The sequence below is a fragment of the Helianthus annuus genome, chromosome 15 (genome assembly GCF_002127325.2).
Source record: "Helianthus annuus cultivar XRQ/B chromosome 15, HanXRQr2.0-SUNRISE, whole genome shotgun sequence".
Lineage (NCBI taxonomy): Eukaryota > Viridiplantae > Streptophyta > Magnoliopsida > Asterales > Asteraceae > Helianthus > Helianthus annuus.
Window position 1 is genome coordinate 5,957,941 of NC_035447.2, and position 16,254 is coordinate 5,974,194.

The 16,254-nt window shown below is 39.2% G+C and overlaps 1 protein-coding gene and 1 long non-coding RNA gene across 2 annotated transcripts; one reads left to right on the forward strand and one right to left on the reverse strand.

The window, feature by feature from the left end:
- Window positions 1–1,925: 1,925 nt before the first annotated feature.
- Window positions 1,926–4,599, reverse strand: LOC118487412 (protein HOMOLOG OF MAMMALIAN LYST-INTERACTING PROTEIN 5-like). Its single transcript, XM_035984245.1, has 3 exons — window positions 4,049–4,599; window positions 2,622–2,783; window positions 1,926–1,965 (listed from the first exon to the last, which is right to left on the reverse strand). Exons 1-3 carry the CDS (start codon window positions 4,597–4,599, stop codon window positions 1,926–1,928), a joined length of 753 nt encoding a protein of 250 aa, XP_035840138.1.
- Window positions 4,600–9,648: 5,049 nt separating this feature from the next.
- On the forward strand, window positions 9,649–11,354 carry LOC110914694. Its single transcript, XR_002578515.2, has 3 exons — window positions 9,649–9,891; window positions 10,758–10,830; window positions 11,300–11,354. It is a non-coding gene; the product is annotated as an uncharacterized LOC110914694 (long non-coding RNA).
- The last annotated feature ends 4,900 nt before the right edge of the window (window positions 11,355–16,254 follow it).

Here is a 16,254-nt window from a genome sequence, read left to right on the forward strand (position 1 = left end):
GCATAAGCACACACCCCATGCCTGTGTGTGATGCGTCGCAGTAAACCACGAACTCATCAGTACCTTCTGGTAATGTCAACACAAGAGCGTTGCTTAGCTTCTTCTTCAGGACTTCGAAAGACTTCTGCTGCTTTGGGCCCCAAATAAACTTTTCCTTCTTCTTGGTCAAGTACGTCAAGGGCGCAGCAATCCTCGAAAAATTCTCAATGAACCTCCTGTAGTACCCTGCCAATCCCAGGAAACTACGAATTTCGGTAGGCGTCTTTGGCTCCTGCCAGTTCATGACCGCCTCTACCTTAGCGGGATCCACCTGGATACCACGCTCACTCACAACGTGACCCAAAAACTGAACCTCTCTTAGCCAGAATTCACATTTCGAGAATTTGGCGTAGAGTTTCTCACGTTGTAGTAATTCGAGGATGCAACGGAGGTGCTTCTCGTGGTCAGTTTGGCTTTTGGAATATATAAGAATGTCGTCGATGAAGACTATGACAAATTTGTCCAAGTACGGCTTGCAGACGCGATTCATGAGATCCATGAACGCAGCCGGTGCATTTGTGAGCCCAAAAGGCATCACTAGGAACTCGTAATGACCATAGCGAGTCCTAAATGCTGTCTTATGTACATCTTCATCTCTGACCCTTAGTTGATGATAGCCCGACCTCAAGTCGATCTTCGAGAAATAGCTTGCTCCTTGTAGCTGGTCGAACAGATCGTCGATCCTTGGCAGGGGATATCTGTTCTTTATGGTAACTTTATTTAGCTCTCGATAATTGATACACAACCGCATCGATCCGTCCTTCTTCTTTACAAATAGGACAGGTGCTCCCCAGGGGGATGAACTAGGTCGGATAAAACCTTTTGCCAGCAGTTCATCCAACTGGGTCCTCAGTTCCTTCATTTCCGTCGGAGCTAGTCTGTAGGGCGCTCTCGCTATCGGAGCTGCTCCAGGAATGATGTCTATTCTGAACTCCACTTGTCTATCTGGTGGCAAACCAGGTAGTTCTTCGGGAAAAACCTCGGGATATTCAGAAATAACAGGAAGATCTTCTATCTTCGGCTTAGGCTCTTCAATTATCACCTGAGCCATGTAAATGACACAGCCTCTGTTCAAACACCTAGAAGCTTTGAGCATAGATACGTCCTCGGGCAATCCGTACTGCGTATCTCCTCAAATGGTAAGCGATTCACCACTCGGAGTCTTTAACACTATATGCCTTTTGCCGCAAATGATTTGGGCCTGGTTACGCGATAACCAGTCCATGCCTAGAACAATGTCGAAACCCGCTAGTTTGAAGGGAAGTAGAGATAAGGGAAAAGAATGGTTCTTAATGGACATTTCACATCCCTCTAGAACAGTGGAGACGGTTTCTATCGTGCCGTCTGCTAGCTCTACTTCGTATTTTACATCTAGGGTTTTGATCGGCATATTTAACAGTTGGCAAAATTTCTGGTCTACAAAGGATTTATTGGCGCCAGAATCGAATAGTACTCTTGCAAATATATTATTTACGAGAAAAGTACCTGTAAGCACATTGTCGTCCTGAACCGCCTCCTTTGCATCCATGCGAAAGACTCTCGCATTTGACTTCTTAGTCTCCTCCGCCTTTCTGGCGTTCTTAGGGCAGTTGCTCTTGATGTGCCCCTTTTCATTACAACCATAGCAGGTTGCATCTTTGATCTTCTTGCACTCCACAGTCTTATGATCCTTGGACTTGCATAGTCCACAGGAAGGAGTCTTTTGCTGTGACTGTGAATTCGACGCAAACCTACATTTCCCAGAGTGGGGTTTCTTGCAGATTTTGCAGTAGGGTCTCTCACCAGCTTGCCCATCTTTCTTCGTCTCAGTCCCTCTCTTGCCGTCACCGCCACCATGGTGGTTCTTTCCAGACCGCCGTGAGGTATCATCCTCGCGTTTCCTCTTCTCAGCCTCCTTGCTCCTTATGGTCCTCAAACGGACCGCATCTAATGTGAGAGACAAGGAGAGGTCAGTAACTGACCTGAAGGTTGTCGGCCTGGAGGCCTTCACACTGGCCTTAATCGCAGGCTCTAAGCCCCCAATGAAACGGGCAATTCTTCGGGGTTCTGGTGTCACAAGATATGGGACCAGCCGAGACATCGTATTGAAGCTCGTTAAATATGCCTGGTAGTCCAGGTTCGTCATCACCAGCGACACAAAGTCAGCCTCTATCTTCTCAACCTCATGCTGAGGGCAGTAGTTTTCCTTTATGAGAGAAATAAATTCCTCCCAGGTCATCTTGTATAAAGCAGACTTACTTGAAGCCTGCACCAAAGCCCTCCACCATGTCAGGGCCTCGCCCTTAAATGACTGGGACACAAACTTCACCACGTCCTTCTCTGCACACCCGCTGATGTCCACAATAGTGTCCATCTCATCTAGCCAGGTGATACAATCAACAGCACCTTTCTCCCCTTTAAATTCCCGGGGCTTACAAGATACAAAGTATTTGTAGGTGCAACCCTTGGCACCAGATGCATCAGTGTATTCTCGCTCGCGACGAATACTATTTTCAGCTGACGAGTGATTGTCGTCATCTTTCTTGGGTTGAGAAGGTGGTTTGGAGTGTGTCTTTGGTTTGGAGAGTGGTTTTGTTACAGACCTGCTGTTGGACTCGGTGTATTGACGGTCAAGAGCCGCCTGAACAGCATTATCAATTAGAGCCTTTAGTTGGGCGCCGGTCAGATGCACCTGCGCATTATCGTAATCCTCTTCGCTTGTATGGCTGTTTACTCCGTTAGGATCCGCCATTTGTAACTTGAATCTGTTACAGAAGATAACAAAATTTTATTTAGTAGCTTATTATGGAATTGTCTTCTATGACAATTCGTTAACCATGGTAACAGAGACCATATTGGGTTAATTTATCATACATTTAATGTTAGGATTTGAATATATCCTATTGTAGCTATAACAATAATATTGGCGGCATAAAGCCTAATCACGAGGATGTTTTATAATATCAGCCGAGATTACAGAATATCAACGGCATAGAGGTTTGAACCGTAGTTCTATTACCCCTTTTCTGGCAGGGAGTCATAGACCACCACTGTCTTCTGTCTGTATAAGACTATTATTTCGGCCCATAGGCACTACACCACTAATGGATGTTTCAATATGGTTGGCCTGTAGGCACTACATCACTAATGGATGTTTTAATATGATTGGCCCGTAGGCACTACATCACTAATGGATGTTTTAATATGATTGGCTCGTAGGCACTACATCACTAATGGATGTTTTAATATTTTGATCACCTTCATTGGTGTTTTAGCCCATGATTTACAAAATCATTTAGTTGGGTCTTGAAATCCCTAAAAGGATTATTGTATAAGAATGACGTGTGTGATTATAACGAATCACATCTGCCATGAGTGTTAACATGCTTACAGAGGTTAACAGGGAATCTGAACCTTTTAATTAGGTCTTACCATCTTGACCGGATCTTAAAAGACACCAGGCTAGGTTTCACCTTTTAAGATTCTTTATTTAGGCAGATCAATGTAAAAGGAATGGTTTGGATTTATTTCATACATATTAAAACAAAACTCATAAAATACATTCCATAAATTTCAAATATTACCACATATTGCCCTAAACGGGTCTTTAAACAGTACATACCTTTATAAAGGTTAATAAAAGATAGGTCCGTACAGGGACTAGTACATGACATGTGTCCTTGTAGGTTTTAACGGATAAGTCCATGCAAGGACTAAAATACGATAAGTGTCCACGCAGGGACTTATTTCAAAAGTAGAAATTACAGTAATATAACCATAAGGGCTAATGGTCACGCTTCTTCTTTTTGCCCTTTAGTAGGTTTGCTAAGCCTTTGAGAAATCCTCGGTGGCTCTTTTTCTCTTCCTCAAACTCTCTCTCCACACGATCTAGTCGTTGGAGTATCTCTTCCTGCTCAGGGGGAGAGAAATGTGGTTGTGGTTGAGGAACTGGAGGTCTTGGTGCGCTGGATACCCATGAGCTGAGTAATCCGGTATTCCTCTGTTCCCGTCGGGATATCGAGTGTTATACCTTGACGCTACCACATATGGGTTGCGCTCGTAATTGTAGTTGTAGTGAGCTTGCGACGTTGGCTCAAACGGGTTATAAGCCGTTGCGTACGGAGGCAATGGGCGGTCGTCCCCAAATGGTGGCGAAGATGGCGCAACTGGTGCGGAGTTCGCCTCTTGAACTGGGCTTGAAGGCCCTTCCTCCGGTACGGATGGATAATGGCTACTTGAATGTCGAGGGGTGCTAAAGTGGAATTCCCCTCCACGGGTAGACATTCTTGCGCCTGATCTTCTACGCCTTGGCGGATCGGGCATTACTGGCTGAGTAGCTGGGGGAGGCGGTGGCGTCACTGCCTCGAAGTGGGGATCCTCGGAAGGATCTCGTGGATGTTGTTGCTGCTGCTGCGATGCTTGTTGAGATGGTGTATAATACCACTCATGTTGATCAAACAAGGCCATGAAGCTGTCTGGGCCTTGGTACTGCGGACCATGATAGGAAGATCCATCGGAGATCTCAATCGGGTGCGTGGGCGTACCACGTGCTGGTTCTGTAGGATCCGTGTCTTCATCCATGTGATCTTCAGAAAAGTGGTCTTGAGGACCAAGCGGAACAAATCCAGCGAGTTCCTGTATGTAGTCAGCCGGATTGAACTGACCTCGAAAGTATGGGGTAGGATCACCAAAAGCACGGTGAGACACCGAGCGCTGTAGAGGTATGTAGGATGGCTGGGGGTTGTTCGGATCATTTTCGGAGTCCGGTCCGAAAGAGTGACGATAGGATGGCGTCGAACTGTGCGAGGTCGAATGCCTAGCTGGCTCGTAAAGATCTCTTCGTCGTTGTGGTTCTTCGCTCCTCGTCATCGAAGGAGGTCTTGTACCCGATGGTCTAGCTTCATGATCGTTACGAGTAACAATCTCTCCTCGGCCTCTTCTTCCCCTTCCTCGTCCTCGAAATATAACAGGTGGCATTTTCCTGCTTCAAAACTTATTAAAAATCATAATGAAAATAAAGACAAAAAGGAGTATTAATCCGAATTTGTCCTAAGTTATTGTCTAGACTCAAGTATGTGCAATTGTGTCATTGAGATTAAACACATTAGGATAGTGTTTAATTCACTCAACGTTGGCTCTGATACCAACCTGTCACACCCCGATTTCCACGTGTATCACCGGTGGGCCCGGTGGGGGATTACCGTGACGATGTTGGCAACAATATAGTCAACCACACAATTATATAAATGCACAGCGGAAGCTTAAAGATAAATATATATAAACTTCAACCTCTGGTTGTAATATCAAATGTATTACAGAAGTCGAATAATTCCACAGCGGATCAAATAATAAAGTATTGTTCATTCAGACACAGCATCGAGTTTGCGAGACTATTTACGATGCTTAGGAACCAATACCAGCCCATTTCGTATAGTAACTGCACTTAATCTTTTTGGGGAAAATACGTCAGTTTACACTGGTAAATACGTTCAACTGACACATTTGAAAATGTTTATTAAAATTGATTTAAATGCACAAGGCACAAACTCTTTTATAACTTGGGAAAATTATTAAAATCTTGTGAACGTTTTACATGTTCTTTTATGCGTTCAGTAGCCCGGGTCGTGCCGGGTTAAAGATTAATAGACACACCACATTGTGTAAAACCGTAGTATAAAAACCAACGGCTACGTCTTTTAATTAAATATCGACAATATATACCGGGTGTACGCCTACACCGGGATGTCGATGGTCGTGGCCATTTCGTAAAATGATGCCAAGGATATCCGGGACAACGGTCATTAACCCCCCAAAGGCTTTTAAGAAACAAAACTGTTTAAATGAGCCGATCATATTATTTAATTAACCACCTAAGCGATGGAAAAATATAATGCTCAATCAAGCGGTATTAACATACCGTATCCCAAGCCCGTATAGGGGAAATAAGTTAAAGTATTTACCTTTGCAAGTATATTCCTTAATTTGATTAAATCACCGATAGCTTTTACTGGGGCTCCTAATCTGGAACGAAGGTTTTAATTAACCTCTTAGAATCCTAACGAGTCTTTATATTGGCCGTAGCCTAGACCGGTTGGTTCCGGATTATAAATATGGTTTAATCGCGCGGAAAGGCGAAAACCGAGAATGGAGGGTGATTCTGACCCAACAAGTTCAGAGACTTGTGTTATATGGGTTTATGGTTCACACTCTGGAATTTGGGGTTCAAATAATATAATTTGACCCGTATCGGCTAATTTATGAAAACTAGTTTCATAAGCCGAACCGTGCGCGCAATAGGCGAAACGGTTAACCATGAGAGTCTTACGGTTACTTCCTAAGTCAATATGCCTTAAAGAGGTTGTGGTATCAGTAGGATACCTTCCGTGATGCCCGTAACGAGTTTAAGTTATTATTACGCCCCGTAGGGGTTTTTCGGTTATTTTAAAGACTTTTAAAGAGCTTTTCGAGTTCTACAGGAAATCTGAGTTTCCCGAACAGTTTGTAAAGTCTAAAATACTTTATTTATTATTTAAAATCAGTAGCAACTGGAATCGGGTCAAAAGACCTTGTAGAACTCAAGTTTTGGCCAAAAAGGGCATATTCGGTATTTACCGAACCGTAGCCATAACCGCAGGTTATGAGCGAGGTAAAAATTATTAAAAATCTTTAAGATTCCCAAAATATTAATTAATAACAGTGGGTAAAAGTTTTGGTGACGAAATCTTGGTTTAGATAGGCGTTATGCTAATTGCGCCTTTTATTACAAAAGTTTATTCTAATTGCGCTAATTAGCATAACTCTCATTCTAGACCACGGATTGACGTGAAACTTTAAGGACATGCTTATAATTTAATAAGCAAGGTTCTGGTCCGTTCACGTGTCCGAAATACTCGTTTTATTTTCAAAATGGCGTTACGGTCAACTTTTAGGCGATTAACGGAAACACGTAAAAGACTCGGACAAATCATGAACCGATCACAGAGGTCTATACCATCATGTGACCTGGTCCTAAGAGAGTCCTAAGGCACATCTATACCTCACTAAAACGGGTCAGAACTGAAGTCAAAGCAAAAGTCAAACTTTTGCGACATTCGGCTCCGAACCGGTTCAACATAGCAAATGGTCGATTCAAACGAGCGCAAACAAGTTTATATTCTTAATATCATGTTTTATGAGTGTCTAAACAGGTTTCATAGCATACACATTACAGATTATGCATAAATCGCGAAAATAGCTTTCTGTTGACTTTTTAACCGCATGTTTGACTCGATATTTGACATAGTTAGATTGGTGATCAGAGGGAACCCTTTTAGAGGTTTATTACCCACATTAATACCAACTCATAACTACCTTTGATTCGTCATAAGACAGAACCATCACGGATTTATTTAATAGTCAAACCGTATTTACGACGGTTTGGTTTTTAGCTATATACTAAGCATAATTCAAACCACAAAGGTTCTAAGGAACTTACAGAAGTTAAGACTTGATTATAGAGCAGAGAAAAAGACTTGAAAGCTTTTGGAATGATCAGATAGAAGTGTTTGAGTTGTGATGAAAGTTGTGAGCACAAGGTGCTTCTTTATAGCCAAGGACAAGCCTTTAGATCATTACAACTCATGCTATAGATGAATGTGGATTAGTGGCATGTGTCCTAGAGGATTATGGGTCGAGTAGGGGGCAACCATACCTCTGAAAAACCCATCACTTCATGTTTGGCCGCTTAACAAAGCCAACAGCCACATTTCTGTCGCCGGGCGCTGCTTACGGACCGTATGGCTTCGGCCTTGCGGTCCGTAAGCCATAGGCGGATCTCAGCAATCATTCCCCCTCCTTACGGTCCGTAAGGCATACCCTTTACGGTCCGTAAGGGGTTAAAATTAAATCTTTTTCAAATCTTTTTGTAATGATTAAGAATCTTGGTAATTAATTACCTGACCTTTCGGGTTTGAAGGGGTAACTTTGCGATAAGGCCCTCAATTAATTACGATTAGGGACCTCACCTTATTTACCCGTATTGTTAAGCCCCTGGTTAATTTATTTATTATTCAGAAGGCCTTAATTTATATCATTGACGCTTTTAACCCTTCTCTTACGAATTCGATCGTAATTTTCTTGTTTCATAACGAAACTTCGCGAAATTTATATATTATATTCTAGTGAGTGTAAAATACTATTACAAAGCTTTGGGAACGTTAAAGGGTCACTCAGAGGTATAATTTAAACATGTTGACACAGTTAACCCCTGCAGCTTGTAATCTCTCACTTTCTTTCGCGTTTCGCATCCGTACGATTTATGATTTATTCGTTTGAAGGTACAAGCATTATTTAGGGTTATTATACAGTATATTTTCCCTTGTTGACATTTATAACCCTCGAATTTACATACTTTCAAGGTTTGTCAAAATTAGTCCTTTGTTTATTATAGATGCCACGTGTAATCAAATGACACGTGTTAACACATCATTGGACACAAAAATTCGAGGTGTTACATTACCAAACTCTCGTAAAACGTGGCATGAGAAATTCAGTGTTTTGCATACCCTTTAACCTAATACAACCTTTAAACAGCTCACAAACGCATTATATCCGATTATCCACGATGAGACCTCATTCTTAACACTACTTTCGTCTATCCGATACTTAAGCTATTCTTATACTCATAATCGTAAGTAGATCAATCGTTCACCCTCATACCCTATTATTCTCCGTTGTCCTTTTTACAAGCCTCAACTTTTATTTTATTTTTTACAATCCTCTTCGGTTTGCCAAAACCCTTTCAAGTCCTCGTTCTGAATAAATTTCGGGACGAAATTCCCTAAAGAAGGGGAGACTGTAACGCCCCGTATTTACGTGTTCCCTTATAAAAAATAATAATAATAATAAAATAAAAATAAAAATAATAATAATAATAATAATAATAATAATAATAATAATAATAAATTACGACATGCTACGACGTTCGGGTCGATAAAGGGGCTTTAGAATTTTTATTGGACCGCTCAAAACACGCTAAGGGGTCCTGGGCCCAACCCACTTAATATAACCCTAGAATAAAAACTAGTTATAATCTTCAACTCTTTTTATAAAACCCTAACCTTCACTGTATATGCAGCCACACGTTCATGTCACCTCCTATTCCCTTTCAAGTCTGCTAATCCAAGGAACACTCACAACACAAACATGAGGACCCTTATCTTTTCATCCCTGTAACTCTTAAATGTTACCACAGACACCAAATCCCACCTCTCCTCCACCTCGATCACTAATCGGCGACCACAAGGAAGGCCGGCGATGGCAGCCGACACCCCACTCCTCCGACAACACTCACCCCGCTTCACAGTCCCCCTCATCCGATGAACATCAGTGGCAGTGGCGGTGTGATTCTCAGCAGCGACGAAGATGGTGTCGAGTGGTGGTTCAAGCAGGAGAAAGGGAGCGGCGTCGCCGCTCACGGCGGCGGTAGTGGAGGCGACGACGGTGGTGCCCGTTGTCTCGAGTTCGGTTCTCCGTCAAACACTCGACAAAGCTCCGATAAGCTTTAACCTTTTAATGTTCTTTATCAGATCCCTTCTAGTTCTATGTTTCTTCGGTTTGTCATGTGATGTTTCTTCTCCGGTGGTGTAATAGTGACGATGATGATGTTTGATGGACGGTGGTTGTGGCCCGAGTGACAAACCTCCGCCGCCAATCGCGACCGGAGACACCACTTCAGTGGTGACGCGGTGGTGATGGTTCAGCATGGTGCGACATCGGCAATGGTGGTGGACAATATTTTTGGATCGAGTTTTGTTTGGGTCAGCTTAGTTCTGTTTCAGGTCTTGAGCTTCGGTTCCGGTCATCATCAGTCTTGTTGTTCTCGATTTGTATTCGGTATATTCTTTTCTGTCCTTTGTCTTTTTTTTTTTTTTATGTTTAACGATCCGCTTTAATAACACATAGAAACAATTGGTGTTTTAATTGAAAGTGATGAATGATATAACGCGGTGGGATTATGTTCGGTTTGTTTTAAATGGTGAAGGTTGGCATCTCATCACAAGTTATATGAAAAACAAATCCAACCTTATCACAAATGGAAAGGGTTCGGATGTCGGGTCAAACCGGTCAACACGAGCTCAGTAAAATTTAAACTACGCGAATCTTGTCACTTTTATACTTTAAATCAGTATTACTTATGTAAAACCGAGCTCGAATCGATATAGTTAGTAACTAATTATATTTTGTTTTGGCACATCCTTATATACATTGTTTACAAACGTTGATTAATCGTTGAATTTTGAGTATTATATCGACAACTTGTATTGTCGGGATCGTCCAAAAACAGAGGAAACTCTGCCCGTTTTTCGTAAAATTCCGTAAATCGAAACGCGTTAATTTTGTGAAACGAAACCTTTCGAAGTTCTAATATTTTTATAAACTATAAATAAAATATACACTATTATTGTTTTATGTTAATTAATGGCCGAACCACTAATGAAAATGTATTGTATTCAATTAAATTTTTATAACAATAATTATAAATGTAAATTTATTTAATTAATTATTTATTTAATTTCTTTTCTTTTTGACAAAACTTCTATAATATTTTTGATAAACTTAGATTAAAATCTTTGTATAAACTTTATATACGAAAAAAAAATATATATATACTTAACCATCGACTAGTTATACTCTAAGTTCTACTTCGAATCCTCTGTCATAGTTTCCGAATACTCATACACCTTCGCTTGCCCATGTAGGGTGACATCGGTGTTCCATCATCCTAACCTCACACTCGTCGACACTTGGATAATCGGAAGACTTAGCAATTTTGTGAGTATACTCGATCCCTTTTTCCCCTTTTCACTTTGGGATGCAACATGTATAACTATGCAAACATCTTTAAACTAAACTAAACATACTCAATCCTTGTACAAACATGAAACTAATGTGCTTTACTTATGATTCTTGTATGCTCTATTTGAACGATTTGGAACGTATATGCTCATTAACTTTGCTAGCCCACCTTGACAATTATAGCGCTATAGGATTTACGCACCACTCGTTAAACTTGGGGTATTGTTAAGTTAAACATTTACCATCCCGCTATCAATTGGGATTAGGCTATTTTATGCGTTGGATTCTTGGGTTTGATCATAGTGTACGCCAAAATTGCATACTAGTAATTCACATATTATGAATCATGTTGGATTTGAGCCTTTTATTATATTAAGCTATGTAAACAAACTTGTATACTCGCTCTTTGCTTTTGCATTGAACTCTATTTTAATACATGTTGCAGGTTGATTATTGAAGTATGGATGAATGATGAAACAAGTTTAGGGTGGACTAGATACACACCTAGATTTATCTATCTTTTGTTTGCTATGTTATTTGTTGAAACAATGTTGTTATTTCCTTTGAAATCTTGTATGACATTTAGTTTTGAAATGAAATTTGAATTTAATTAAATATTGTCACATAGTGTTATGACGTCTCTAGCAATCTATACACACTTCGTCTCATCCCGATGTTTCCGCCATCGGTTGGGGTGTGACAACAAGTAACCATCTTCAACTGGTGTGAGTGATAAAGTTTCCAAATTGAGTTTGTCTGTTAAGTCAAAGTCAAATATTGACTCAATTCCTGCTTTTTATGAAGCATTACCAAGTTTTCGAATAGTGTCGAGTTCTGAAAAACACAACTTTGTTCATCAAGAAGTTGAACATGTGTTGTGTGGTGTTCGATTTTAAAGAACCCGACAAGAATGTTAAAGAGAAAGATGTGAAGAAACAGACTCTGCTCGAGCTCGTTGATTATGTGTCGTTGGTTAATTCGAAGTTCAACGAGGTTACAATTCAGTAGATAACGAAAATGGTGGCTGCGAATCTGTTTCGGGCTCTACCAAATTTGAATCAGGAAAACCAAGTTGTGGATTTGTATGATCAAGAGGACGATGAGTTTTGTATGGATTAGTCGTGGCCGCATCTTCAAATCGTGTACGAGTTTCTTCTTCGGTTTGTGGCGTCACCTGAAACGAATGCGAAGCTTGCTAAACGGTACATCGACCATTCGTTCGTTTTGAGGTTGCTTGATCTGTTTGATTCGGAAGATCAACGAGAACACAAGTATTTGAAAACAATCTTGCATAGAATTTACGGGAAGTTCATGGTTTATTGACCGTTTATTAGTAGCTGGCGAAACCAATGAAACGGCGTCGGATTTGAAGGTGGTTATTTGTGGTGTAGGTGGGAAGTGGGAGGTGGCGGGAAACATAGAGAAAGGTGGGGGGGGGGGGTGGGTGGGGTTGGGGTTGTTTTGTTTTTATAAAGTGAAAGGGACTATCCGAGTAACAAACTGTCAAACCACAGGGAGCAATGGTGTAACTTCCAAAAGTTGCGGACTATAGGCGTTATTTTACAAAATCACAGGGACTATCCGTGCATTTTACTCTAAACGTTATAAAATGAGCGGGTAAAACTTTTTGAATTTTGAACTCGATTGGTTAAAACTACCGTGAAAGATAGTAATTTACTCTAATAATTAAAAAATGGCGTCATCCTGAAAATAAAACTCTAGATATAGATATAAAAAAAGAATTAAACATAAAGCCCCGAACCAACATATGAAAGTAAATTTATTCTTATGAAACAATCGAAAGCTTCAAGTCAATTGATGTTCCAAGCAAACATAAAAAAAAACATACGAAGAAAGCAGTAAAGTAGATACGAATGACACAGATAATAAAGCCAAAAACAAGTGAATAACAAACATTAATAAGAGTTTATATTTTGTGAATACATCATCATCATCATCATCATCATCATGATCACGGTGGAATGAAGAGGAGACTGACTCATGGAGATCATTTATGAAGGCGTTTGAGCTTGTACCAGCCTTTTTTGCACGAGTTTCCAATCATCCTTACACCGTTTTTGAAGAACCTCTTTACATCCTTAGCTCTTGTCTCAACTTGACGCTCAAAGCTACCCATCCTTCCTTCCTTCCTCGTTGCTTGCTTGCTCTTCTCTTCAACAAAATTAAGATCTCTTCCAATTATTGTAAATTATTGTTTGTGTGTGAGATGAATAATTGAATACACGACAGAGAGAGAGATATATATATATAGGATAAGACGGAAGTGATAACAACCGTTGGATCCAAGCACACTTATTGTCTTATAACTACTTCCTCAATATATTATATTATCTACTCTTTCTATCTAGTTAGACCACACACAACAACATAAGGTGTCGGCATGGAAATCGGGTGTGGAGCATATTATTGTGGTTAGGGCTGTAAACGAACTGAACGTTTAGCGAATAGTTTGTGAACTGTTCGGCGGGAAGTTTGTTTATGTTCGTTGAACGAACATGAACAAGAAATTTCGTTCGATTAGTTAAATGAACGAATAAACAGAGGTCTCGTTCGTTCGATTGTGTTCGTGAACGTTCGGTAAGGTGTTCGTAAACATTCATTGATTTGCTTTCGTTTATGTTCATATGTTTGTGTTTTAATTGAAGATCTTTATACTTTCTTATATTTTATTTGTAGTTTTTATACTATTAAACTTTTATTTATTTTATTAACCTAACAATTAAACTAGGAAACCCACTTTCAACTTGTTTATGCATTATTTCCCTTTCATTTCTCATTATTTACATCGGCAAATACGATCGACCTCCGTTCCACAATAAGGGATTCAAGTTCGAGTGCTACTCTCTAGGCCATCTATCTTTACCCTTCGTCGCATTCGGCAAATTTATTTGTGTTCGTTTGTAAACGCACGCTCATTTCCTTAATGAACGAACACGAACATAAAATTTTGTTCGCTAAGTGTTCATGAACCGTTCGTGAACACATTTATTTCCTTAACGAACTAACACGAACAAGGCCTTGTTCGTGTTCGTTCGGTTCGTTTACAACCCTAATTGTGGTTGAGGCTTGAGGATCTCTACCGACATGGGGGCAAATGTATGGGTGAGATGGCGGCGTTTCATTGTTGAATGGATTTTGGGTTGGTTTTGATTGGTTAATGTTTATTTGTTTTTTTATAATAACGCCACTTTCCATGCCTCGTTTCACTCCTACTTTTTGCACCAGGCCATTTTTTTGACGCGTGTTGATGTGACTGTCACATGTTGCATAACGCATCATTTTCATGTCCTTCCACACCGAATGGTCTTAAAGCTTAACTTCTTAAATTTTATATCCTTTTAGCGTATATATTTTAAAGAATTGTATTAGTATATGAAAATAGTTTTACTACTGTCACTAGATTATTTGAGTTTTAACTTGATCCTTGTTGGTCTAACTTTAGCCTTATGTATTTTTTAAGCGTTATCACTTATCGAGCTTAAATGAGGGGCGGCTCAATCTTCTTCATGCCTAAAGGCTAAAGCGGATCAAAACTCTAAAAATGCCTAAAGGCTAAAGTAGACTAAAACTCTAAAAGCTGAGACATTTTAGATATTGGTCGAAATTTATCTTGTAGTTCTGATATCACCTGATGACGAATAAAACTACAATCCATTGCGTATCACCGTGATACTATCACGTAAGACAAAAGCTAAAAAAAGATGAACAAGAGAAATAATATTTAAGAGAAAAAAATGATATATTATTGAATGACTAAACTATTACATTAGGTGTCCTTATATATAAAATTCTAAACTTGACAGATATTGCCAATTATTTAAATTAAATTTACGCGCACGTAATTAAATATTGAAATTAATGACAAAAATAAAAGACTAATAAATTGCATGAGTTGTTTACAAGTAACGGTCAATATAACTTTCATAGAAATTTCGAGCTATTTGAGCTCGAAGGTGAGTTCGTTTTTGAATTAATAAAACTCATAACCGAGTTCAAATTTAGCTTAACATCGTCCAGCTGTCGAGATTGAGCTTTGAATAGTCGAGCTTGACCGCTTATGATATTTCTTATCCCAAGGTTCATCTTATGAATATAAGGTTGCCACCACATGATCTTTAAGTTATTTGAGTTCAAGCCCGTACAATGAGATGCTCAACCTTAAAAGATGAGCATGAAACATGTAATGAGTTGGATCAAATCTCATATAGGACCCGACTTAAACTCTTAAGTAAAACCGGGGGGTCGAAAACGTATATACCCAAAATTTCTATACGAAAGCTACATACATAACACAACTGAGCGAAAAGTTCGAGGGGTCGGACGCTCCCCCACCCATCCCTTCTAACCTTCGCCCCTGATTCTATGCGCAAATGACATCGCTTTTCTATAAATCATGTTATTATATTGTAGAATTATATGTATATTTTTCTCCTAAGTTCTAAATATATTAATGCAATATTAATATTAATATTATTCTTGAATAGGTAGAGGATCCTGTAAAAAGTCCAACTTTTGTGAGAAGTGTGAGAAATAATTTGGGAATGACAAGTGTCCCTTATCTTAATTAATTCAAAATGGTATATTAGTAATTGTCCATTCTTATCAATTAATTGATTTCCAAAGATAACTGCCAAAAATATTAGGCGATATATTAGGGATGTGATTCAAATTCGATTTGTTCTATACATTTAATTGTTTCCGGTAAGTTCTTGTTGTAGTGTTATATTCCCCAGTCAATAGTGTTATATTATGTACATGTATCTTTAATCTCCTTTTCATAGTGTTTTATCCCCATCAATAGTGTTTTATTCTGTATAGTGTCTTACAGTAAACAGATAGTGTTATATCTTTCTATAGTGTTTTATCATGTAATATACTGTTCCTTTTACTAGTGTTTTATCCTCATCAATAGTGTTTTATTCTGTATAGTGTCTTACAGTAAACAGATAGTGTTATATCTTCCTATAGTGTTTTTATCATGTAATATACTGTTCCTTTTCATAGTGTTTTATCCCCCATCAACAGTGTTTTATTTATGTATAGTGTCTTACAGTAAACAGATAGTGTTATATCTTCCTATAGTGTTTTATCATGTAATATATTGTTCTTTATAGTGTTATACAAAGTTGTTGTGAAGGAAATCGAAGAATTTATTTCAGTACGAGAAATTCGCTGATTTTTTAGGAGATTGATGGGGGTTTTGAAACAGTTACCATAAATTCGGTGATTTATAGGAGATTGATAGGGGTTTTGAAACGGTTACCATATATTTGAAACGTTGGAAAAGTCACTATTGCCCTTTAATTTTACATAAGGTCCTTCTAATTAAAACACAATTTACATTTTATACCCTATTGATCTCAACCATTAGATCAAATA

What these genes read in the sequence shown, in the direction of transcription:
- LOC118487412 (XM_035984245.1), bottom strand. Translation starts at nt 4,599, where the DNA reads ATGGATGAAGACACGGATCCTACAGAACCAGCACGTGGTACGCCCACG. An exon ending in CCATATGTGGTAGCGTCAAG is followed by an intron (nt 2,784 to 4,048) that starts GTATAACACTCG and finishes CTTCTGTAACAG; the next exon opens with ATTCAAGTTACAAATGGCGG. An exon ending in TACACCGAGTCCAACAGCAG is followed by an intron (nt 1,966 to 2,621) that starts GTCTGTAACAAA and finishes CTCTCACATTAG; the next exon opens with ATGCGGTCCGTTTGAGGACC.